At 40.8% G+C, this 26407-nt stretch overlaps 2 protein-coding genes across 4 annotated transcripts in view; one reads left to right on the top strand and one right to left on the bottom strand.

Moving 5' to 3' along the window:
- The window catches only part of LOC144033043 (rho guanine nucleotide exchange factor 26-like), a 28962-nt gene extending 27017 nt beyond the window's left edge, over window positions 1-1945 (top strand). Inside the window, exon 15 of the mRNA XM_077540749.1 lies at window positions 346-1945. Coding sequence (XP_077396875.1) covers window positions 346-488 — 143 coding nt within the window. The 3' untranslated portion in view covers window positions 489-1945. The remainder of the gene's footprint in view (window positions 1-345) is intronic.
- dhx36 (DEAH (Asp-Glu-Ala-His) box polypeptide 36) overlaps window positions 1-24271 on the bottom strand; it is a 37381-nt gene extending 13110 nt beyond the window's left edge. The window contains exons 1-26 of one of the 3 annotated variants that reach the window (XM_077540747.1): window positions 23727-24271; window positions 23458-23615; window positions 23022-23129; window positions 21974-22247; window positions 21857-21895; window positions 21308-21478; window positions 21147-21226; window positions 20328-20402; window positions 18367-18533; window positions 18192-18273; window positions 17974-18114; window positions 16934-17039; window positions 14865-14952; window positions 13343-13398; window positions 13162-13226; window positions 12668-12811; window positions 9945-10062; window positions 8630-8728; window positions 7008-7181; window positions 6820-6906; window positions 6652-6735; window positions 6162-6261; window positions 5941-6031; window positions 5254-5374; window positions 3432-3584; window positions 2382-2662 (exon numbers count right to left, since the gene is read on the bottom strand). In XM_077540747.1, coding sequence (XP_077396873.1) covers window positions 2414-2662; window positions 3432-3584; window positions 5254-5374; window positions 5941-6031; window positions 6162-6261; window positions 6652-6735; window positions 6820-6906; window positions 7008-7181; window positions 8630-8728; window positions 9945-10062; window positions 12668-12811; window positions 13162-13226; window positions 13343-13398; window positions 14865-14952; window positions 16934-17039; window positions 17974-18114; window positions 18192-18273; window positions 18367-18533; window positions 20328-20402; window positions 21147-21226; window positions 21308-21478; window positions 21857-21895; window positions 21974-22247; window positions 23022-23129; window positions 23458-23615; window positions 23727-23969 — 3273 coding nt within the window. In that variant the 5' untranslated portion in view covers window positions 23970-24271 and the 3' untranslated portion in view covers window positions 2382-2413. Of the gene's footprint in view, window positions 1-2143; window positions 2663-3431; window positions 3585-5253; window positions 5375-5940; window positions 6032-6161; window positions 6262-6651; window positions 6736-6819; window positions 6907-7007; window positions 7182-8629; window positions 8729-9944; window positions 10063-12667; window positions 12812-13161; window positions 13227-13342; window positions 13399-14864; window positions 14953-16933; window positions 17040-17973; window positions 18115-18191; window positions 18274-18366; window positions 18534-20327; window positions 20403-21146; window positions 21227-21307; window positions 21479-21856; window positions 21896-21973; window positions 22248-23021; window positions 23130-23457; window positions 23616-23726 lie in introns of those variants that run through there. The other 2 variants (XM_077540746.1, XM_077540748.1) reach the window with 2 other exon arrangements.
- Window positions 24272-26407: the final 2136 nt, after the last annotated feature.

Below are 26407 nucleotides of genomic sequence, written 5' to 3'. Positions count from 1 at the left end.
TCTAGGTTTTATATAACAGAAAGATTGAAATAGTTTCAAATAGTAACGGAATATGAAGCTTCATGAACCATTTCTGTTTTGTTTTGTTTTTTGGTTTTTTTACACTTTTGTTTGGTACGCCGTGCGCAAGGCCGGGACCCAGATACGATGACGTCATCAACATGCACTATGGCGGTCTGATGAGTCAAAATCTCTCCACCTTTGGCAAAATTTATAACTTATATTGAATATACCATTTATATCACTCACCATAGTTGGAAGGTAGTTAGAATGTGGTTTAAAAAAAAAAAAAAAAAAAAAAGAGAGACTTCCACACCCACTGAACTTGAGGTTTCTTTACGTCAGGCTGGTACGAGGGCGAGCGTGTACGTGACGGCGAGCGCGGCTGGTTCCTGGCGGAGTGCGCCGAGCCCATCACGTGTCAGGCCACCATCGAGCGCAACATGCAGAGGATGGACCGCCTGCAAGGCCTGGAAACCAACGTGTGACGCGGGACAAGGATGTCGGGACGTATTCTTTTTCACGTTAATCCTCGGTGACCATCAGTAGCAGGGAAGACACAAGATGGCCGACAGCTTATGAATAACTCACAGGTCCTTAAGAAGGTGGCATCAACTTGATGCCTTCAAGGTCTCTTTTAAAAAAAAAAAATAGTAAAAATAACGAACTTAAGAGATGCATACTGTCCGGGCGAAAGTATTGGGACACGAGGCCATAAGACACAATAATCCTAAAATGGCTGCTTCAAAGCAAAATGGCCGTCTTCCTGTCTTCTTGAGACTTTTTTGTGGGTCTACTCACAATAGACAAACCGACCAATTTTCATGCTGCTAAGTGAAATTAGCCTTGGGGGGTGGGGTGAGGGAGTTTGATTTCATCCCTGGGGTGCTATTGAGTTACTACCATATTTTCCACAAATATTGGTCCCCCTCTCAAGTTCATAGTTCATTGGCACCGAAACATGGCATCAAAACACTACTTTTTTTTTTCTTTTTTTCTTTTATGAAGCTCCTCAACTTCATCATATTTCCTTATCACTCGGATGCCACAAGATTGCGGCAAAGCACTACTCTATCTAAATGAAGCTCCACATATTCACGTTGACATAGTTCCTCGGCACCAACATGCCACAAGATGGCCGCAAAGCAGCGCTACTGTCTAAACGAAGCGCCTCCACTCACTTCAAAAAAGTTTTTGGGCACCAAGACACCATTCTCAGCTAATATCATAGGATAGGTTCCAGAAATATATGCAAAAAAGAAAAAAAAAATTGCAAATGTTGAAGAGTGTATAATGCTACTTTTATGGTCCATTGGGCAAAATGCCTCCCACATCTGCGGTTAAGTAAATAATTGATTTAAATGAAGGTGTGTTCCATGGGTAATATTGAAGGTCGCTAATGTGCACGCAAGGTGGAAAATGCCATTTATAAGAACTTATTAAAAAAACTTGACATACGTCACAAATTGCATACGGACACACAGGTCGATATTATGAACACACTCACACCGTCTTGGTGACGCATGAACTTTTGCGAAGTTGCTCTCTCGCGACTGAAAGCGCTAACAAGATCATCTGTCACCACCGGGGTGATCTGGCCATGGGAAAGTCCTTTCCCCCCCACACTCTCAACATTTCCACTTGCCAGCATGAGTTCCAGTAACTTGTAAATCAAATGTGTAACTATGTAAATATGTCAAGAAGTATCAAATTTTGAAATACAATACGATGTAGCAACTTGCTACCATCAAAATGGAATGAGAACGTGTCTACATTATTTTTTTTTTGTACTTCTACTGTACAGGCATGCTGTAAACGAAATATATCCGGAATTTTTGATACAGCTTCTTGTACTGTGTGTTTTAGATTGTACAGGTGTACCTAATGAAGTGTCCGGTGACTGTACATGTCACGTCAAGCATAAATAATAAAACATAATTGTTGACCTGTTGAGCTATTATTTACCAGACAACTTTTTTGTACTTTGTCACACATTCATTTGTTCTTGTTTTTATGTCACATTTCATTTTTTTTAACACAATTTAGATACATTGGTGCTCTTATTGCATATTTTTGAACATTGTGTTTAAATACGTGTATGTATAGGGTGCCAGGAAGGAGCCAATTAAAGTTTGGCAAACACTGAAGGATACAATTTTATTTCTTATTGTCATAAGATGTACACACTAAATGAAATGTTTTTGCAAATTCTGTACATGTTGAGGTGACTACTGAGGAGATGCAGACGGTCACGTGATGAGCTTTGAAAACCAGGTGAAAGTTCACATCGAATACAAAAATCCTGCTTTCACTTTCTATTTGTCCAACTTGTCAGAAACCAGCAAACATTTGATGGTTTTCGAATAAATACTTGGACTAACCTGCGATTGTTCCCTTCGGGTCTGGTCCCAAGCTAATTGTCGTCATCCTCGTCGTCGTCATTGAAGTAAATGTGTTGTCCTCTGGGGCCCCACGTCCTGTCGTGGCCTCTGGCGCCACCCCCAGCAGCCGCCGCCGTTGTTGTGGTCGTCTCCTGAGTGGTGATGAGATCGATGATGGCCGTGATGACGGCGCAGTCTTTGGACCGCTGGTTCTGCCAGTCCACCGGGGCCGGCCTGCGGATCTTGTCCTCCAGCAGAGAATCCAGCTCTCGTTTTAGACTCTAGGGGAAAAAAGATAAAAATACGAATGAAAGCTGCATGAGGCGATCAACTATGGAGGACCAAAACTGCCAAAATTCAAAATCAATAAGTGACTAAATAAATAAATAAATAAATGACAAAAAATAAATTGAAACAAAAATGACTAAAAGTGAAAATAAAAACAGATGTAAAAAAAAATGTAATTCAAAAATGTAAAATGTTCCCTCGTTTTCCTCTTGGGGTTCGGTTCCAAAAAATACCCGCAATAAATGAAATCCGAGAAGTAGTTAGCTTAATGTTTTACATTTATTATAAATGTTTTAAGGCTCAAAAACCCCTCACCACACAATTCATAGTTTTCTTATTAAGGCATTTACATTTTCCTCATATTTGTCTCGTTTAAACATTCTCAATGTTCAAACCTTCATAAACTTTACTACTGTAAAAAAAAAAAAAAAAAAAAATGCATGCAACATTGCACAAAATAAAATCTGCAATACAAAAATGAACCGCATTATAGCATATTCATTTTTTGGGATATAATTTTCAATTTTTTTTTATATCAGTTTTTATTTTCACTTTTAGTCATGTATTTATATATTTTGAATTTTGGCAGTTTTGGTCCTCCATAATCAACAGGCCCTCAAACCCGCTTTTGAATGGTGAACGGAAAAAAACAACAAAAATGAACCAGTATTACGGAAAATACATTCACATTAGTTCAAAATATATTACATGGCTTTTAAAAAAATGCTTGTCCTTCTTACTGTATGTACTATTCTGCCTGACCTTGACGAGGTGAGCAGTGCGCGCCGGCGACCTGAAGACGATCCACTGGTCCACGGCGATGGTCTCCTGGTCGTCGTCCATTTGGATGGTGATGTCACCCCCAAAGAAGAGCAGAGAGAAGGGCGACACTTCGGTGCAGTCGTACAAGAAGATCTGCCAGAAAGCCACAGAAAGCGTTGATGCACATGCAGCCTGACTGGGGCACTGACGGCGGCCCATTAAGTAAATCCTTTACTAACTGTTCTATACAAAAATGTAAACAGTTTGGAAAGGTAGAAGGGGCTCTTTTCATTCAACCTATTCTCCGTTATTAGCCAGAAAACTTTGTTGTTTTTTGGTTTAGGGTTGCGTTTGGAAATTTGGGTTAGAGTCAGGGTTATGGAGGATAGTGTTAAGGGTTTGGTATTCGGGTTTGACAATAATTACAATTAGACTTAAGCAGTTTGGGGATAGGGGTTGAGTTAAAATAAGTGTTGGTGGTTAGGGTTTATGCTGCATTCAAGGATGGCCGGAAGTCAGTCGGTTATATCCGAGTTGGTTTTTCCCAGTTCTGACCTGAAAGCGTTCGGTGAAGTTGGGGTCCTTCATTATTTCCCGACTTCGCAAGTGGAATTTCCGAGTTCAAGGGGGCGTTCCCGTACACACTTAGTGGTTTAAACTCCGAAAAGTCCGACTTCCGACCATCCTCGAATGCAGCATTACGATCGTGGTTTGGAATTTAGGTTTTGGGCAGTGCTATTTGTTATTTTTTAATTATTGTTGTAAGTACATCAATAAGTCCTCCACTCCCACCTACTGTAGTCGAGGTGCAATTAGACTTCATTGTAGCACGGGATAAAAGAAAAAGTAAAGTTCACCCAAAAAAAACAACAAAAAAACTAGTGTAAGGGTTTAGTTTAAGTTGAGTCCAAGTTTGCGGTTGTGATTAATGACTAGCGTAAAGTTAGAGTCGGGGCTAGGGTTTCAAAATTAGGGCGTTAAGGCTTTGTTAGTGGGGGTTGGTTCATGATTATGCTCTATTTATTTATGTGTGTATTATTCTCATCAAAAAAAAAAAAAAAAAGTCATGGCTTGTGAAATCCATGATGCTCTCTATCACAAAAGGACCAGCACGTTGCAGATGCAGATGTACTGCTGGGCAAGTAATAAATAAATCCTAAAAGGCTGCTTAAGAGGCAGTCTGCATTCAAAGAAGCATAATTCATCCTGGAAGCTCCGTGACAAATACAATAAAAATCACAAAAAGAAATTGGAGACGACCGACTCGGCCCCGTGAGGCAGGAACATGACAGCCGGGCAGGGCCGAACGTGTCACCGCAACGAAACGTCATCGCCAACCTTCCATTTCTCTGCTTGTGCGCGTGCGCGTGTGTGTGGTCTTTCAAGCATAAGAGCGTTTGAAAGGCAGTGCTTTCATCAAAAATTCATTTGGGCTAAAACTGCCAACCTTTAACCACTTCCCCACCCGAGAGAAATCGGCAGAAGCAACACACACAACTACACTGTTCAGCCCTTTACACTGCATTGAAAATTTGGCAAGTCTCACCTTTTTTATTTAATTATTTAGTTATTTATTTATTTAATTTAAACAGCACAAAATGGTGGACAAAGTCAACAATGCATATGGATATGTCTAGTTAAGTCTGACCACAGTCACATCCCATGAGTTCAACAGGGGTGTGTAGACTTTTTTTTTTTTTTTTTATATATCCACCATCTGAAAGCAGGACGCCATACGGATGCATGAACGCATACTTGTAGCAAAATCCCGCCTTCACTGAGTTCTAGTAAATAATCTAAGAGTGATGAAAATATTTCTTACGCTGCTGGTCCTCATTTTGAGGTGATAGATGAGCCACGTGTAGTTGAAGTTGGTCTCCTCGTAGTTGACGGACTTGGGGTGGATGCACACTTTGCCGTCATTCTTCGTGTACACTTTCACCCTGCACGAGATAACGCAGACAGTAGGGATAAAAGTAGTATGAGACAGTAGGGTCTAAGTTTTTTGTTGGGAGAGACATGGTGTAATGACAAAGCAGCACCAGCAGATGGCACTTCACATAAACACTTTCAGCAGAGATGTGCAGCCTTAACAGTGTCATGATTCTGTCAAACAAATGCAGATGGAGTAATATTCTAGTTATCTTTGTAATGGCAAACTTGGAGTAACTTTGGATGTCATTATAATTCTGATGCACCAGTTGCTTGTTTTTTTTTGTTTGTTTTGCTTTTAGCTCCTGCCAGCACCGCTCAGAGGGAAGCACCACTGTGATGAGCGTTTCAGACGGCCACGTTCCAAATGGCACGGCATGAGCCTGACAAAACCATCGCGTTGACAGCAGGGAGCAATCGGCACTCGGCCCGACCGTCTGGTTTGGTTGTGAAATAAACAACAACTTACTAAAAGGTTGCATAAAATAGAAGTGAAAGTGTTGAAGTGTCACAAGTTTGAAAAAGAGATAACATGAACAGAGTTCGTACGGAAATCAATATCAATGATTTTGCTTACCCGGGCCTCTTTTTGCTGTGTGATGGACGGATCATGGCCACTTTAGGATACAAACCAGCTACAATCACCGCTTTGATCAGCTTCTCGTTATCTATGGGAGGATCAAAGATGTCCTATTTATTTCAACCTGAACTCTCATGGGATATTAGTTAGTCAGTAAGTCACCAGCCATTATTATTATTATTATTATTATTATTAGACAGCTCCCCCTTTCTATCCACCTGAGTTGACATTAGAGTTGGGGTCTTTAGGGTCCTTGCTGCTGACGAAGCCTGCGTGCATGAGATGCTCAGCAAACTGGCCCTTCATGTTGTGCAGCATCTAAATGATCAAGATTAGATCGTATATAGCATGAGAAAATGAGGACTGATTCAGCCATATCTGCCAATCAGAAATTTGAAGGAAGTCATATCCACATGACACCATGAGCTAATTTGCTCCCAAAAACGTATAAATACGTTCTGCAGGTTTTGGATGTTTCCTTGCTTCAACGATCCTGTTCCAATGAACAGGATCATTATCAGGCTCATGAAGAGCTTGTTGATGAGCTTCAGGTGTGTTGGAGAAGAGAAACATCCAAAACCTGCAGGACCCCCGGGCCTTCGATGACCGAGTTTGGACACCACTGCCATACACATTTTTTTCATTTATTAAAACAAAAGAAAAAAAAAACAAAAAAACGTGGCTATAAGCAAATTGGACTGAGCTCACCTGAAGTGTGTTGGCAGACAGGAAGTTGTCCCAGCAGAAATCCCGCTCGCACCGGCCACCGCGTTGTTTAGCTTCCTGCCAGCCCTGACCAATCATTGGATGACAAATTAAAAAGGGAAGGATTTGTGTCTGACAAAGTACAAAAAGAGACGTAATCTGTGCGACTACCTGGAAGGCGTTGACCACAGTAAGGTGATCACTTTTTGAGTTCCGGGACAACACTTTCCTCCTCTTATCTGCCATCTCCTCTTTACCCTGAAAAGCAGGAAGTCACGGGATATTGTCAGGTAATCATGTGACCGTGCGCGGATGGTCCCCGCTGCAGCTGCTTTCATGTGTGAGGGTTGGCGACCTACCAGGGGTATGAAGAAAGGGTCTTTGAAGCTGAGGGAGGCGGCGATTGTCAGCACGGGGTCGAGGCAGCCTAACAGTGCTCCGAACAGGATGAGCTTTCCGATGTGAGGTTCCACGGGCAGGCGAGCCAGGTGGAAACCAAGCGCCGTCAGGTTCTCGGATTGGTCCAAGGCGTTCTGACACACATGAAAAGAGATTATCCTTAACTTTTAGAAACTGCTCATGCACTTATTTCAAAAGAGACATGCTTTTTTTTTTTTTTACAAATTTAAAAGTAGGAATGTTTGATGTCACTATTTTCAGACCGATACTAGTACAAGTATTCCATTCATTCATTCATTCATTCATTCCATTGTCAACAAAATTGTGACTTTTCTTTGTGATGCAGATGATATGTCCGCCACAGTGTAGTGCCACCTACTGCCGAGGAGGATTTACAGATTTTTTTTCAGCCTTTAGTTATTGGTGGCGCCACTGATCTATATATGCAGGACTGGATAGCTGATAGGCCAAGACTTTTGAGGCGGCGAGGCCGCCATATTGCTCCTCCCAAGAAACGTTTCTCGCCATACCATCCTATACATTTACAGTATTCAAATTGGAGAACATTTGAGACAGTACTTAGTACAAAACAGAATGATTGATGTATTTTCAATTTATTAAACATAAACAAGAGGACTACAGACATTTTACAACTTGCTTTTAAATACGTGCATAAATTATATGTTTAATGATGTTTATTACAGGAAGAAACTTGTATATTTTTTATGGAACTGTAATTCAACAAAAGATGCCTCTAACAAATCTAATATTGGGATCTTGGGAACTGCAAATGTATTTTTATTTTATTTTTTTGTTAAAAAAAAAATAGTGAGCACCCCGGCACAAACCCCCCACCCCGCCTCTGCCCTTATACTAACTGCCTACGAGCTGTATATGTCTCATCTGTCCAAATATTGTGTTGTTTATACAGTAGTCTGCTCATGAGGTGGGAGTAACAAGATGGCCACCCTGTGACGTCAACGGCTTGCACTGGCGTGTATGGGCTATCGGCTATCCAGTCACATATACAGGCCAGTGGGTGGCATGTATCGGCAGGCTCAATGAGTATCAGTAGCTTAAAATAAGGCCGTTATCAGGCTCGATATCAATACCTGCCATTTCGAAGATTTATCCGATGTTACCCCGTCCCCTCCCTCCTGCCTGGCCAACCCCGACTACTTTAGTACTTTAGTTGCCATGGCAGCCAAATTGGAGTTAGGCATACATCCCAGAGTGTGAAGAAAAAAAAGTGAGGGTCCGTGAAGGCCATAAAAAGCAAGCACTTAATGATTTTTTTTTTAAGTCCAAAAACACTGAAATTGGAATGACTTACTAAAATGGTGCTTACTTGCAGAGGTTTTAAAAACAGATTTTTAACCAAATTGTGTTTTTAGCCCCAACTTATTTCTCAGCTTCTTCTTCTAGGACGGATCACATCATTTCAGCTGCAACATTTCCTGCTCGAAACATGGTCAGAAACTGTCGACTCTGACCTTGGATAACTTCGACACCGAAGACCACATAACCGTTTCTACCTGTTTGAATAAAATTCCCCCCCACCCCCATTTTGGCTCTTGCTTACCAGGTCTTTGAGGTTCTGTATGGCCAGATTGACGGCCTTTTCAGTGGGAGGGTCCAGAGCTTTCTGCAGGAAGTGAGCGATGCGTCCAAGCTTCAATATCTGTGCAGAGTACAAACCCCCATCACACACCAATACATCTAACTGACACAAATAGAAAAATAAGATCATGAGGCTTGTTATAATTCTCCTGCTCGACATGGCAAACGGGATGCATTAAGTCCACCTCTCATCTGCCGCCTTCACAGTGAAAATGTATTCAAATGTCTCAAAGCCGAACCTCGGGAGCAAACGTTGAAAACACACTCAATAAAGCCGCCGGTGCAAATACTCGACGGGAGCGACCTTTGGTTTCGTGTTCCATTAGCATGCGCTGCGGCAAACACTGGAGTGGATCGCGGAGAGGACGTTCGAAACAAACGGCAATTCATTGCTGAAGAGGCAACGCCCTCGCGCCCCCTCCAGGGGGTGTCGTGTTTAAGCCTTTTGTGCAAAGTGCAGTTATTTAGGTAAAAGGAAAATAGTTGCAGAAAAAAACACTAACAGGCTCTCCAAAAACTGTAAGGCCGTTTCAGCCAAACAGAGGCCTGAAGGGAGTTATTTATGGAAAAGCCACAAAATCAATAGCGGAATTGGTCAAGATGGAATTCTGATATGACAGGTGGAATAATCATGAAATGACTTGGTAACCTCAATCTGCGTCTGTAACATTTTTGTACAGACCAACAAAAGGCAAAAAGGTAAATAATAAATATACAACAGGGCAGTGTTAATTTTGTCAACAAGAACTAAACAAAAATAATTCCGTCAACGCACATTTTTCACCGGACTAAAACTAGGCTAGAATAAAACCCTCATTAATAAAAAAATAACTGGGACTAAATCAGTATGCATTTTCACCGACTAAAGAAGACAAGACCAAAATGTACTTCACTTAATCAAAACTGGACTAAAATCGGTGCCCTTTTTAGTTCATAGTAGGAAAGGAAAAGTGAAAATTCAGAATTTGACAGCCAGCGTAAATGAGAATAACTCAGCCCCTCCCATTCTGTGCCCGCGCCGGTTAAACAATTCCAGGGCTCCAGTAAGAAACTGGAAAATTGTCACTTGATCAAGTGGTTTAAAACACGCTAGGGATTTCAAATGCAGCTTGCTTGTAGACATAAGAACCAAAGCACATGGGGAGAAATATTGAATTTTAAACGTGCTAATATGGACATGGCCTCAATGTGTCACAATGCTGAAAATTGTATCTTTCAAGATTTGTGCTTTGGAGCTGCGTGCCTGTGATTGGACCGCACGTTGCGAGCAAGCAGACCTTGATCTGCAGGCACAGCTCCTCCAGCGGAGTCCTCATGATTTCTGGTAATTGGTAGGCATCCAGAAGGCTGGCTCGGAGACCGTTGTACAGATGATAGCACTTCCCTGGGCACACTCTTGATGCAGAACAGAGAGGAAAGGGAAAATAAAAGTTACGTCAGGGAAAAAAAAAAAAAAAAAGCTTAATTGAGATTCAATGGCATGAAACTACACACTGCAAGTAAGTCGCTTGTGCTAATTGGGCCTGGCTCTACTCTGATGTTGGAAAGAGGCAACAGAATCTGGAAACATTCTCGTTTTGTGACTTTTGGACCATAAACGGGGATGATAAAAGGAAAACTAGCCTGATGGCATGTAATCACAGTGGCAGTAACATCTAGGGCTGGGTATCGAATTCAGATTTCCAAAATCGATTCGATTCGCTTCACATTGATTTTCGATTCAGTTAAGGATTTCATGCAGTACCAGTTTGACTTTTATATGGAAGACATTCCCAGAAGTAGCAATGCTGCAAAATAGTAGAAACTTCTTTTTCTTACTTGATGCATAAGTAAAAATATTAGGAATGCACGATAATGCTATTTTCAACCGATACCGATAAACCAATAATTTAGAAGTGCCGATGTCGATAACTGATAAGTAAGCCGATAATTGTTTGCAAAATTAATTTGAATACAAAGATTGGGGGGGGTTGCGGGGCGGCATTGGTGACTGATTAGCAGAAGGGGAGGGGGGGGGGGCGCGAGAGGTAGCTTTATGAAGCAAAACAAACGTTTGCTTGCCCTAAAAAAATAAAAATAAAAACATTGCACGTCTTGCGCACATCGCAATCACGATGTTCAAACGATATATCGTGCAGGCCTAATTATAAGAGACACAGCCATAGTATATAATTATGCATCCACATTTTGTGTTTTTTAAGGGTGTCACGATTTCGATTTTTTATCGAAATCGATCGAAATTACGTCACGATTTCGAGCATCGAAATAGAAGAGAGGACACACGATTCGATGCCCCCCCCGCGCCCGCCGCCACCGCCACCGCCGCCACCGCCACCTCCCAGGAAAGCAAATGAGACGCAGCCATTCAGCTACTAGCTAACGGCACTTGTTAGCTGACTTCTCCTGCAGTCATGATGGCAAGCGCGGACAGACACAGCAATGGTGCTTCAAGCCGCTCCCGCTTCTCTCGTCACCAGTTTGGAAACATTTTGCGTTCCCGGTGAGTTATGTCGACAACGTTCACGTTGTCGATAAAAAGACCACAGTTGCAAGATATGCTATGTGCGCGTACTGTACTCGGCCACGGTGTTACGCCCGGCTCGTCAAGGGGAAGGGAAGTAACACAATAACAGAAAATATAGAGTAGATAAACACGGGTCGACTTTAACATCTGAGTAGTTTTAATTGAAATTTCAGGCAGGGGTTTGACAAGGGAGTGAAAGTGGAAGGTGAACAAATAATAACCGCATTTGACAGAACTGACAGAACGGAGGAGAAACAATAACTAATAGGGGTATAATACACGGATACACAATAGCGTCGCGCTGGCACAGTCGTCCAATCGGAGTGTCGCGCTGGCACAGTCGTCCAATCGGAGTGTCGCGCTGGCACAGTCGTCCAATCGGAGTGTCGCGCTGGCACAGTCCTCCAATCAGAGTGTCGCGCTGGCGCATTCAAACTGAATGGCCCGAGCCGCCAGCCGTAACAACGGGAAACACGACAAACATGACGGGACATTTACGCAGGCATCACAAAGATTTAGATTTATCAAATTCAACTAGAAGTGGGAAAACAACGGTCCAACCAACTATTTCATCCTCATTTACAGTGAAACTTCCACACACTTCAGCTCGCGCGAAACGCCAGATCCATAGGTCTATTTATAGCAGCAGACCTGCAGCCTTGGAAAACGCTGGATTCAAACATTTAATTAGTGTACTTGAACCACGCTACAGTATGCCCAGCAACTGTAAATGTTGGGATATAGTTTGTTCAGGCTGTATTTGTTCCATGACTTTGGATACAATATATTTTTTGTTGTTGTTGCACATTGCACATTATTTTAAGAGGAACGCACAGCACACTGTTGTAACCAAAAACAGTCAATAGATGGCAGGCACCCACTGTGACTTTTTGTTTTTGTTTTTTTATTTTTTATTTTACACTTCAGTAAGAACAAGACGGTTAACTTTATATTGTAAATAAATTCTTTGAATTTGATCATTCCTGCCTAATGTCAATTATCATATATTACATAAATTTACACAAAAATAATATGGAAATTGCATCACCTATATGTAGCCGATCTTTTGAAATAAGATTTACTGTACAATGAATAGAACCAATGATCATAGACTAGCCTTAGCCTACAGAAGCATATGCCTCTGTGTTATAAAGTGGGGGAGCGGAAAAAAAAAAAAAATCGAAAAAAAAATCGAATCGTGACCCCAAAATCGAAATTTAAATCGAATCGTGGAGTTGGCGAATCGTGACACCCCTAGTGTTTTTATGTCCAACTTACCTTACTTCTTTTGGGCGGTATTTGGCACATTAATTTACAGGGAGAAATAGCAAACGTATTAATTCAAGGTTTTATGAATCGATATTGGGCTATGAAAAGGAATCTATTCGACATCAATATGTCTATATTTTAGACCCACCCCTACATAACATCCATGAAATGACGCCGATGAGTAAACAAATGCAAATCCATGCGCACCTGCCAGCGCGCCCTTTCCTCTGCTTGGCGTTGGCCAGGCTCACCCACTCGGCCGTCATGGTGCTGATGTTGTTGTTGGTGTCGAAGTTGGTTTCCTTGATCTTGCCCCCGTCGATCACAAACACCACATCGTCGATGGTGATGCTGAGTGAGGTGGGAGGAGGGGGAGTGAAAATGCCAATGGAATGAAATCAGACGGAAAACCACTTCAAAAGCAAGCGGTTCGAAAATGCTTAGTCTTCACTCCGAATCGTGCTTGAGTAGAAAATAAAATGGAGCCCTAGGGGGGGAATTCGGCATCTGTTTTTCGAGAAGTGATGGAGCGCACGGTCAGCTTCTTCAATTTGCGCGTGAGCACATGAATAAATCCCCAGCAGTTAGTCAGCTCCGTTCAAGCCACTATCGCAGTCCTTAATCATTAAATCGCTGCTTTGCAGACACACAACTGAAATTGGTAAAAGTCTCGGGCAAAAATAAAGCCACTTTAGACTTACCTGGTCTCGGCTATATTGGTAGCAATCACAATCTTGCGCACGCCAGCTGGAGGACGTTTGAACACCTAGGGAGGAGCGGAGGATAAGCTCGAGATTGTATTCCGGCGAAATCGGGGAGGAAAAAAATCAAGCTGGGTGTTTGTCTGAGGGTTCGACGGGCATGGAAGTGGCGAATACTGACCAGCGTCTGATTAACCGTTGGCATGAGTGAGTGCAGCGGGATGATAACAAAACGATCTGCAACGACAAGAAGCACAAACAAGGCAGCGTTGGTAGTGGCAAAACACAAGATATCGCTGTTCCAGGCTGCTGCTACGTGATAGATCAGGGGTCTCAAACTCAATTTAAAGTATCAAAAGTACAACTAATCCAATCTTTTTTGATCATTCAGAACATGAACGGTTCTTCAGAATGTCAACAACATTTGTGGGTTGGTGCTATCACGTCTCCCTGCTACTTTGCATACTCCTCAGCTTGTCTAGTTGGGCACTGCAACTTTCGTTGCGCATTCAAGTCATGTCACGGTGCCAATTGGCTGCTTTTATCTTGTCTCTTTTCTCCTCACGGCAGGTTTTTGAAAAAGACATGCCTGGGCCTTGGTGGCAGGATATCTTTTCCTTTCACTTGTTGTCGCTTCAGAATTATGTTTCGCCAAAAGCTGTCATGAATCTGAGCTGTGGCAGCTCATAAGTGATTAAAAACGCACACATAACTCGGGTTCGGGAACCTCTGGGTACCTCACGATACGATATGCGATATAACAAGGGGGCTCAATAAGGATTATCTCACGAAATGACGATACAGCGATTATCAATAGATTAGTCAGGTAATAAATCCACAATAATCTACAATAAAACTACTCAAGACATAAACTGATGCTTTTTTCATTGAGAAAATTGTTTATTTTTGTACCATTCTTCACCTGAAGACATTCGTAAATTTCCACGTTACTCTTATGAGGCACTCCGCCAAGTAACTGCTCAATAAGTAATGAACAACGGAGCCATTATAGCAGCTGTATATTAATTAATGTTTTTACAATGAGAAAATTGTTTCTTTTTGTATCATCACTGAGTACTTTAGTATATATATTTTTTTAAACAACTACAAATGTCTTCTTAACAGAGACAACTTTCTGTTCTATTCTATTCACGCAACCTGTCAGTCAGTCACATAGTCAATTGTTTCATTTTAAAAACTTTGACATTTTTTGTGTGTAAAATTACAAAAGTAAATCAATAAAATTACTGAAATGTTAAATCCAATTAAGTCAATATTAATCCTCAATTGCAATTGTGTGCTTCAAAAAGTCGAAACATAAAATCTGTTATATGTTAAAATTGAAAATATAATACACATTTTTCATTGAAAATTATGTCAAAAAATTAGTCAGTTGCCGGGCAGATAAATGTCTGACACAAGCAAAAGTAAGTTTGTGAGTCTTCTTCGCCTGAAGACTTCCGTACATTTCCCCGCCACTCTTATGAGGCGATCACAATATCAATATATCGTCACACTCCTACACATGACACTAGTCCATTAATAATATGGACCACTAAAGTAAATTATTTGTGGTCACTCAGACAAATACCAAAGATGATAAGCACATTTTTATACCTTTTGAAGGATGTTCATTCATATAGTTGCTTTGATGACATCACGTGACACATAAATCACCACGAAAACATGTATGTGTGATCTACCTGATCTGAACATCTGCTGCGCCATCAGCAGGTCATTGAGGCTGCTGATGTTATCCCAGCCTGGCAGGAAGACCAAAATGGCTCCTTCCTATTGGACAAAAGGATGGCGCGTCACGTACAAGTAAGCAAAGATAAAGTGAAGAAACTCTCATTTCCTACTTAGCCTTGGTCTTTGTCAAAAACACGTATTAACGCCCAGCTTCGTATCAACAACAAATTTGTCATCACACACATGTTGACATTTGCTGCCAAATTCATCGCAACGCGGTGGTTGGGAGACAACTTGAGCGGGTCTATTTTTATCTTGTGATTGATGGTTTTTCATCATTTCAAAGCAGCGCTTTTAGATGAGGGAAGAAATACTCTCGGGATGATATTAAATTGGTTGAAAATAACTCCGCAATTTATCTTCTCAAAAGGAGCAGGCAGGGAAAATATTATTGACCGCCAGCATTGCTGTTTAAAATACAGCTCATTATTAGTATTAGTCTACAGTTTTTTTATTAACACTTAGAGGAAATAGAACAGTCATTTCTGTCATGTTGCTTACATTTCCCCCCAAATGTCCATTGATGGCCGCATGTCATTGCCCGAGTATCTAATCACGGCGTGCTGAAGTACTAATTAACCACTCAGACTGCAGAGTTGGCTGCTTCCTCGATTCACAAATTCACAATTTTGTCACAGCCGGTCAGTCGCTTTCCTTTTCGGCCGTCTGACACACGTCGTGGTCAATCGACTGCTCGGCTGGCTGAGCGCCGCCATGACTGACGGACACGACGGCTTCTCATGTGACGGGCTAATGACTCAAGTCTCTCTGCGTTAATCACTTGCGTTTCATAGCCCTGCTTTAATTGACTTGCATGGTCAAAAGAGCACCGATGTATCCCGTGGGATATCCAGTTGTGTATGATAATCAGTTTTATATAAGAGTTATAATCTCCTCCTCTTTTCCTCTTGACATTTTCCTTTGACTGTTTACAATAAATATCTATATTTCCCATTATTCCCAAATATAAATAAATGGCTCACCACGAAAGATGCCAAGGTCCCATGCAAATGTAAATAAATAAAATATTAAATACAATTAAATCAATATTAATATTCCTTAGAAATTGTGTGCTTCAAAAAGTCCATCCATCCAGCCATCCATTTTCTGAACCGCTTGCTCCTCACAAGGGTTGCGGGGGGTGTTGGAGCCTATCCCAGCTGGCTATGGGCAGCAGGCGGGGTACATCCGCTTCAAAACGTCGAAACATAAAATATGTTTTAAAATGTTAAAATTGAAAGATATAGTACACATTTTTCATAGAAAGCTATGCAAAACCGAGTCTGTTGCTGGACAGACAAATATCTTCCACAAGTAAAAAAGTAAGCTCATGAGTCTTCTTCGCCTGAAGACTTGCGTCCATTTCTCCAGCACTCTTATGAGGCGCTCCCCCTAGTGGCCGCCAAGTAATTGCTCAATAAGTAATAGACAATGGAGCCATTATAGAGGCTGTATATTAACTACAAATATTGATACTTGGTGTAGGTCTATCGTAATCTATCGGGAGACAAAGTATCACGATTTATCGCAATATCGATATATCGTCACACTCCTATTCCCACACATGCAATTATATGGATTATAACCAGCAGGTGTGCATTTTGTCTCCCATGATGCCCAGCATTTTACCTGTGAATTTATGATTTAAAACAACAACTGAAGTCTTCGCACGACTTCCAAATAATATGCAAAACAACAATAACAAAGAGCGATAGAACGTGGATCCGGAGATAGACAAAAGATCATGTAGAATGAACATGTAGCGGGAGAGCATCTGTGCAATCGCTCATTAGCGCTGATCCGCTGCCCAGTTGCTGTGTCATTTTCTCTGATCTTATGTCACTCTGTGCTTGGATGCTAACCCTCATGTTCCTCCCATCTGCTAAACCTCCACACATACGTCAAGCAGGGATAATGACGCTGAGTTTGGATTAATCACTGCTATACAGTCAGAATTCTTGGACTTGACCTGATTGTATTCTGCGGGTGTACCTACTCAAGTCTATTCAAGCAAACCCACCTCATCGTTGAGCACAATATGGCGGATGAGCGCCAATATGAGGTCCAAGTCAATCTTGTCATCGCCGTCCAGCATCTCAAGAGCAGAAATGGTGCTCTCAGAGTATCTGGGAAAAAAAGAAATGACCAGAAATAAAGCGATAATGTTTTTTTCCGGGCCGATACTGATGCCGATTATTATTAGTAGGTCAAGGAGGCTGATAACAGATATTTGAAGCCGATATTCATTGTCTGTAAAAAGGTGTGTGTGTGTGTGTGTGGGTGGGGGGGGCTATTGGCGTCAAAATGTTTTAAAATACAAATGCCAATCTTTACTTTCTTATTAATGCATGTATATTGAAAAAAAATTTTTTTTAGACTTTTTAAAATGGGCAGACAAATGATTTTTTTCCCAACTTGTTCCCACGTTCCGTACATGCTAGGTTAATTGAAGACTTATTTATCTATAGATATGAATATAAGTGTAATTTGTTGTTTGCCTATATGTGCCTTCTGCCAACTGGACTAAGCTCACATGCAGGGTTATTAAAGTTTTGGAATTTTTCATTTGAGTTAGTTCTGATTTCATTTTGAGTTTTGTTTTTTCAATTGAGTTAGTTTTAATTCGTGTTCGGGGTGGTTCTGTTAGTTTTTATTAGTTTCAGTTATTTAATGAATGCTTAATTTTAGTTTTAGTGAGTTTCAGTATTAGTTTTAGTTTTAGTTTAGTTTTTTGTTTTTTTAATGTGTATTGTGCGCAATATTTAAAAAAAACACCATGGGAGCTTCACACTTCTGTGTGACACACTTTCAAACGTCTTTATCCCGGTTAATATCAAAATACATTACTTAAAATCACATTTAAATATCATTCCAAATCTGGCTTTAGTATCACACCGTTTCCAGTACAACCTATTTTATTCTTGGGGCATAGAGACCGAGACCTTTCATTAAGAGCAAAACAAAACAAAAACAAAACTATCCATGCCCCTTGTGGGGTTGACTTGACTTTACCTTCAAATGGCCAAACAACAAGTGAACACGAGGCATTCTGTAACTAACCTGGCCTGGAGAGTGCGAGCATAACAAGGCCAGCTCTCCTTGTATTCGGCCTCTTTCTCCTCCTTCTCGGGTCTGGAGTGGCGCCCTTGCCAGAAACCTCTTTTCCAGGCGGGTCGGCGGTCCTGGTTCTTGGGACGATATCTGGTGGGGTGGGGGGAGGACACCCCGTTTCAGCAGTTAGATGTAACAGTTACTTGTACCGGTATATTGAATTGTACCTCGTCATCTCCACTACGTCCTCAAGGAGGAACTCCTCCACTGGGAATGTCAAGCCCGGGATGTGGATCATGGGGCAATTGTCTAAAGGTCAAGACACAGAAGGAACATAATTATTTACGAAATTCAACACATAAGTGCTGAAAAAATGAGGCTTGTCATTTCGGAAGCAAATACCAAAGTACTTGGAGAATTTCTCTGCATTGAGCGTGGCACTCATCAAGACGACCTTGAGGTCGTGTCGCACGTCGAGTAGGTCCTTGATGATGGTGAGCAACACGTCTGAGTGCAGGCTTCTCTCGTGGATCTCATCCAGAACTAAGTGACTGATGCTTGATAACCGCCTGACAGGGATGAGAAGGCACAAGTTTGATGAGTTTCATTCTTTTTTTTTTTTTGTTTAATTACTATATAGATTTGTAGTTGCTTGGTTGGGTTTATTGAACATATAAACAAAACACATCACAAGTATATAAATACAAGTTGAAGTAAAACAAAAAAAAAAGAGAAAAGGAGAAAAAAAAAAATCGCCAATCGTATCATAATTTACATGTTCAAAAGGAGTAGGAAGAAGTACAAAAACTCAATATGTAGTCCTACTCCCTAATACTTCGATCCTAATAATATACAAATAAATAGTTTTTACCAAGATAAAAATTAAACTATAGAAAATAAACAAAACGTGTTTAACTGAAGTGCACAGATATATTGGTATGATTTGTAAGTCCTTATCCACCACATACACACAAAGAAGAGAGAGAGCGAATGTAAAGTCCTACATATACAATACAATAAATTCTCAAAACTTAAGTATTGAACATATGTGGCCACACATGCACGTGCCCATACATGCACATAATGAGTACATACACATACACATAAATGCACACACAAATTTAATTGCATTTATACCTGATTTACATATTTTTCTATCATCTTTTTAAACCTCTTTTTAAATACAGTAATTGATTCGCTTTTTTTCAGTTTAATTTCATAATTGTTCCACAAATTAACCCCTTTAACAGAAACACACATTTGCTTTATGTTTGTTCTCATCATTGTTTTTTGTTGTTTTTTTAAGTCACTTATGCCTCTTAACTCACAGGTCTCCAACTCCAGTCCTCAAGGGCTGCATTCCTGCATGTTTTAGAGGTTTCTCTCCTCAAACACAGCTGAATCATATAATGAGGATCATTATCAGGTTCCTGTAGAGCTTGCTGATGAATCAGGTGTGTTTGAGGAGAAAAACCTCTAAAACATGCAGGACTGCGGCCCTTGAGGACTGGAGTTTGAGACCTGTGCCTGCTTAACCCATAGAAGCAGACCTCTTTGATTTCGAATAACTCCTGAAAACTGTGGCAAAGTTGCTTATTGTACACTTTGTACATTATTTGAGCCGTTTTAAATTTGACAATGTCATAGAATTTGAGAGTATTTCATTTAATGAATAACGGGTTTGTTGGTTCTATATGAAGTGAGTGATTAATTATTTGTATGGCTCTTTTTTTTTTGTAATTTAAATACAGATTGTGTATTGGTTTTGTATGTATTTCCCCATATTTCCACACAATAAATCAGGTATGGCAGTAATAATGTGTCTCATCATGTGTTTACGTGTTGGCTTGCATGCTAATTGGCTAAAATGATACATAGCTCTGGGATTCAAACAGATGTGATCTGTGTTTGGTAATGTAGGTGCTCAACTGTGAGTAAGTTATTGGATTCACTGGACTGGAAATGTTTATGCATCATACATTTAGTACGAGTATAACTGGACTGCACCAACCTCTGGGCCCACTGCTGTGCAAACATGATGTGTAAGAGTTGCAGCGTTTTGTCAGACCGCCCGTAAGTCCGAAAATGACTCACACGGGGTCAAGTCGTGCCAAATTTGGGATGAGCACAAATGAGATAACAAAAGCTGGCACTCTCGCTTCCGAACGAGGATACTCGTGATGCGAGGAAAAGCGGGCACGGATGACTCAACTGTGTTTGTGTGCGTTTTCTCTGCCTTAAGAGGATGGGTGGTCCTTACTAATGTGTCTGGCACTGACAGCAAAAGCAAATCAGTCAAGTCAAGCAAGACAGAGGGAAGGTCGGGCAGTCATAAAAGAAATGGTGGAAGGAGAGACACTCACGGGTCTGAGCGAAGCCACTGAAGAATAATGCCCGTGGTACAGTAGAGGACTGAACCTTGTCTCCGTGGTAACTGGCTGTGAAAAGACAAAAATAAAAAAAATAAAAGCATTTTCCAAAATAGGTTTGAATAAAACTTTACAGATGGTTGTGTCATAAATAAAGTTGCCATTTTGCAAAAATGTTTGGGCTTTAAATGTGTGACAGGAGGCCATTATTTTTCCCCATTTTCTGACAGCTGGTGTTCATTATCCTTGAGCATCTTTGTTACTTTCATCTCCTCCATCATTCTTCCTTTCTTATCACGTACCAGCTGTCGCCAACACAACTCCAATTTATGGAGCTTTCTTTTTGTACATTTATCCAATTACAGTAGTTAGCCAAAACATTAGTGACACTGACACAAACTAATAAAATCCAAAACATGAGTGCATCACACTGAGATATGTTTCTACAACACTACTGTAGCTGTACCGGTCTAGAGAAATTCTGGCACATAGTCATACTTGGAGTCAAGCTTTACAATTTGGATATTACATCAAAGCCAAAATATTACCTGACACAATTACCCTGAGGTGTGGGGTGTAGCAAGAGTCACTTACCCGGCCCAATTGGCTCAAAAAAATGCCATGAGACATATTCGTAAAGATCAGCCCTGTTCAATTTTGACATTTGCAAATCAGGGAAAGTCTGTGAGGCAGTAAAACACATGCTAAGCATTTCCATATGGTTTGGGAGGTGTCTCAAATTCAAAATAAAATTGGTTGAGATCATGAAAATCGGTATGTGTGTGTGCCATGTTTGATCAATAATGCACTGACCTCTGCAAGCGAATTTGGTAACCGCATGAATTCCCACTGCCGACCTTTTCCGCCCTCTCAGCGGCCACGCGCTCTGCCACCTGCGTGAGGGTGCCAAGCGGCAAATTAGCCACAAAGTCCAGCCGAGTGACAGCATGAGCGACATGTGGAGGCGGGCGTACCGAGATGGCGCTTATGCGACGAGGCTGCGTGCAAACCACGCGGCACATCGAGCCCATGCCGCGGTTGATGTGGTCGTCCAGGATGAACTGGGTCACCTGGGTGGTTTTCCCGCAGCCCGTTTCGCCGCTCACCACCAGCACTTGGTTGGAGTTGATCAGCCGGACCAGCTCCTGACAACGTGGTCGGAATTTGGAGAAAGGAAAGCACTGTATTAGTGTTCAAAAATATATACAAATGAAAGAAAAAGAATATTTGGTCCCTTTACGCTTACAACAATAACGATGTTATTTACAGGCATAACATTTGTTTTACAATACTTTGTCCTTTAGTATTTAACTTTACAGCAGACAGAAATTGGCAAAAATCCCAAAATTTAGAAGGGTGAGGGGTTTAAATTTCTGTAAATTAACTCCTTCACTAGCAGCCATTTCATTGCCATTCATTTCAATTAAGTGGATTTGAGATACGAATGTTAGTTGCGAGCATGGTCACAGAACCGTATACATTTATATATAAATGCAGCACTGAATTAAAAATTAAGAATGAACCTCTTTCTTCCCATAGGATGGCAACTTCTGCCTGAACATCTGTGGGAAAAGGACAAAGACGAATTATTAAATGTTGCATATCGATGACGGAAACGGAAAACTCTCACTAAAACTCACCAGCATCTCCTTGTACTTTGCGTGTGATTTCTTACTCTGCAGATCTCTCTTCAACGACTCATCTAGTGAAACATCTCTGGATATTTCCTGGAGTAAGAACTCCAGATCTTTGTCTTTCCTCCTCAGTTTCTCCCTGTCTTCGTCCCCCTCGAGTTGCTGCTGCTCCACATCATCACCACCATCATCATCATCATCATCTTTGTCTTGTTCATCATCATCATCCTCATCCCAAGTGTCAGGGATCTCATCTTTAACAACCGCCTGAGAGATTGAACTAATGGGGGGGTTGGGGGTGGGAGAATAAAATCAGATGTCTTGGAGAGTCATCAATCATTTGTAGTTCAGAAGTCAAGTCAGTTTGCATCTGGTTTGCTTGAATGCCACATCGAAATAGTGGTCTCTGCTCAAATAGACAGCATGCCTCAATTAATCATCCACCGACAGGGACATATATCTATTTTGCATTTTCCACTCACCAATTTAAAATGTTCCTAAAATGTCTGTGACAATACAAGCATATAAGCATTGATCTTGAGAACTCTTAGTTTTAATTTATAACTTCAATGTGGCATTCTCAAGAAGAAATCTTGTTTTTTTTGTTAATACACTTTACTTTGTCTTTGTTTAAAAGACAGCATCTATATTGCTACTTGAACCAGATTCTACATTCTTATCCTCTTATTTATATACTCCTTTTACATAGTGCAAAATAGTGGTCAAGCGGAGGCACTGCATAACTGAAACACCATATACTCCTGTGTAGTAAAAAAATGTAGTTTTTTTTTTTTTTTTTTTTTTTTTTTTTAATGGATGAATACAAGATCCAACAAAATATGCAGTGACTCGCCAGCTTGTCTGCATCAATTGCATGCAACTGGTTGAGTAGAGAACAGTTACATCTGCCTCTAAGTGCACGGCATTCTTGATTGTAAACAAGAATAAAATGACATACATTACATTATGCCACCAACAAACCCGAATCTCTCATAAACGCCTGCTGGTCTCTGCAGATGAGTAAATAAAAGATTTGGGACAGTTAGATAGTTACCGTTTCTTGTGTGCTGTGTCAATCTCTTCCTCCTCAACTTTGATCTTCTGTTTTTCCTCTTCAGTCATGTCTCCGTCAAAGTAGCTACAACGATTGGTCAGCAACACACTTTTAAAAACAGACATCAATACTCTGGTATCCGTGTTTATCTTAGTCTTTTTTAATTTCACCCTGCGAGCTAAACGATAATATCACAATCTCTCATCTTGGTACTGCACCGTGTCAGCAACTTGTATACTGAAACCATACACCTAATTCCAGACATTTTGACGACACTGAAACTGTGTTTTCTTTTATTCTAATATTTAGCATATTATTAATTATAGTAAATTTGTGTTGTTTTCATCGCGAGGAGACAACAAGAACAGTGAATTTCCCTCATGATCGAATTAAGTACCTAGCTCGATCGAAAAGCGATCACATCAGAACTTCTCACCAGTGACCACTTTTACTGGGATGTGCACGCCAGCTGTCTGATGTAGAGCCTCTGACATCTCTGTTTGGTCTCTCCAGACCTGGCTGACCCTTCTGGACGGAGTCGAGCAACTTGATAATGTGCTGCTCTCTGGCCTCATCCATCTGGACCACTGCCCTCTGCACACATGCAGGAAAAAATTGAGCTTTAATACAGCAAGTGTGGTTCTAGCAAATTTAGACAAACAGCACCTACTCAGTTACTTGAGAGAGTGAGTGTGTTAAACATACCGATCTCCGGTCAGCCTGTTTCTTCCTCACGGCTCCGTATCTCGCATACCACAAGCCAATCTCTCGACCCTTCAAATGTGATGGATGGCGACCACTGTTGTCGTCATGGTCGAGGCTGACACTCGCACCTCCCCGGTTGGCTCTTTCTCTGCTTCCATCACGGTAACCTCTACCGCTACCCCTACTACTACCTCCTCCTCTTCTGCCTCGTCCACCGCCCCCGCCTGCATACTTGGAACTCATACCGCCGCGAGAAACACACAAGCGACGTCCGCAAAAACAAGACAGAACTTGTCAACACAAGCGTGGAGCATTAATAAGTAGCATTAGCATTAGCTTGGCGCTAAGCGGTTCATGGGATGAGTTAAGACATACATTTAAAACGAAACCCCACTAGCGTTGACGTTTACCAACTATTTAGCTATTCTTCCAAATATGTCGTTTAGAAATATTCTAATTCCATAAACGAGACGGCATCAGCTATTCACGCGTTTGTTTCTATCCGACCGGCGTGTCGCACAATTTGACGTCACCGGTCGTTGTAGCTTGAAAAAGACGTCAGGAGCTGCGATTGGTTTACACGGGCAAGTGGGTGGAACTACACGTGTAATGATAGATAGATAGATAGATAGGTAGATAGATAGATAGATAGATAGATAGATAGATAGATAGATAGATAGATAGATAGATAGATAGATAGATAGATAGATAGATAGATAGATAGATAGATAGATAGATAGATAGATAGATACATAGATAGATACATAGATAGATAGATAGATAATAGAACCTACTTGTACGGTGTACTCTCTGCCAGCAGAGAACCTCTGAAATTGAAAAAATAAGTCACCTTTCTCAAGCAATTACATACTTAATACTGATTTACACCATTTTTTTTTAAATCAAAGTACTGTTAATACATTTCTACGTGGCTTCTTTTTTTATTATTTTTTTCAATTAAAGGACATGAGCTACATTTGGCTTTTTTTTCTAAAATTTAAAGCACTTCTGGTGTCTTTTAATCCTCCCCCTCATAAATTAATGTGTCAAATACCCCCCCAAAAAAGGAAGGCAAGAATTGGACATAAAAACGCAAAATGTGGATGCATAATTATGTACTAAAGCTGTGTCTCTTATAATACAGGTAAGTTTGTTTTTTATTTCTTTATTAATCACTGGAACCTTAGTTTAAAATCTGACCTACAAAGAACACACGGTATCGTCAATGAATAAAAGTCATTCCAGTCACCTAGTGGCATCCTCAGAAACAAGGAGGTGTTTATTTGAGGTCATCTATTCCATGCGCTTGGGCAAAACAAACCTAATTTGTATCTGCCAAGAGCAGTAAATGTTTCTGTGGTGTTATTTGGTGCTGCCCAGCAGGAGAGAAGTGAAGCTGAATGAGAGAAAGGGGGCATCAAGTGGGAAAAAAGTAACGAGAGAGTGCTTTTCGCATTGTGAAGATGAAGACTGTGAGGGATGAGGCAGTGGATTTTTTTTTTTTTTTCCCCATCGCTGGTGATTCCTAGTCTGCACATGCACCTTGTTTTGTTTGCCTCAAGGCGACCAGCGGTGCATACAAATGATCCGTGGGCCCGCTGAATCATAAAAAAGCCTTGGGTGAAAACACTTTTTTTTCTTAAAAGAATATTTAGCAATGTATTGAACAAAGTGGTTGCGCTATAAAGCTAACTATGGCAACAGATGCCGGTTTCTTTCTGATGATGCTGTGAGGTTGTGAGTGGGATGTGGAAGTCCTTGAATGAGACAAAAAAAAAAAAAAAAAAAAGGAGGAAAGGGGCCGGAATATTTTATTCAACAACTTTCTCAGTGCCACATTCACCTTTTCTACTTTTTGGATCTCATAGCTACTTGCACTATACAACACACTCACACTTTTATAGGATATATTATTGGGGGGAAAAATGTTTGATCATAATAATGACCAAATGTAGATTTGGGAACCCATGGATACAAGTGTGGCGTAATTCTTTATCTTTCGTGTGTTTTGACCAAAGAATGTCAGAGACCCTCTATTAAGACATGGTGAAACTGTTTAAGAGGCGGGAGGGGAACAAATCCATTATATGTCCTCATTAAGCAATTAAAAATAAATACAATATACACATCTAAACAGCACAAAATGAATGTGTCATTAAGGTTTTGCGGATTAATCACAGCAGTGCAACAAATGAAAGCCTAAATAGATTATTTTCCCCCCTCTTTTTTGTTTTTCTTCTAATAAGGAATCCCAGTAGTGTATTGTGTACTGAGCCAGATGACAGACACAAATAAATAAATATGCAAACAGCCTGATGCTAAAACTCCCACTGCCAAGAAATCAAAACGTGAATCGATCCATTTGACGCAAAGATGAATTGAAAATAAGGCGCGAGTGGATAATTGAGGACTTCAACTTGTATCCTCTGCTCTGCGCTTGGATGCTTCACTCGGAACCTTCGGCTCCAATAAGAGCTCACATGGTAGAAATTCAACTTTGACATTCAGTTACGACGGCTGCGGTTCTTACTGCAATTCTCGTACATGTCTTGCCTGGAAATGGAAATTCTCTGGAGGCAGTGTTTCCACATAATGCATTTTTAATGACAACATTCTTCAGGGGGAAGTGACATGTTCCAAATGATGAGGTGCGATGGCCAAACGATGATTTCGAAGCATAC

This window comes from Festucalex cinctus, chromosome 13 (assembly GCF_051991245.1).
Source record: "Festucalex cinctus isolate MCC-2025b chromosome 13, RoL_Fcin_1.0, whole genome shotgun sequence".
Lineage (NCBI taxonomy): Eukaryota > Metazoa > Chordata > Actinopteri > Syngnathiformes > Syngnathidae > Festucalex > Festucalex cinctus.
The sequence above is the reverse complement of the archived record's forward strand: the minus strand, read 5'-3'. Positions and strand labels throughout refer to the sequence as shown.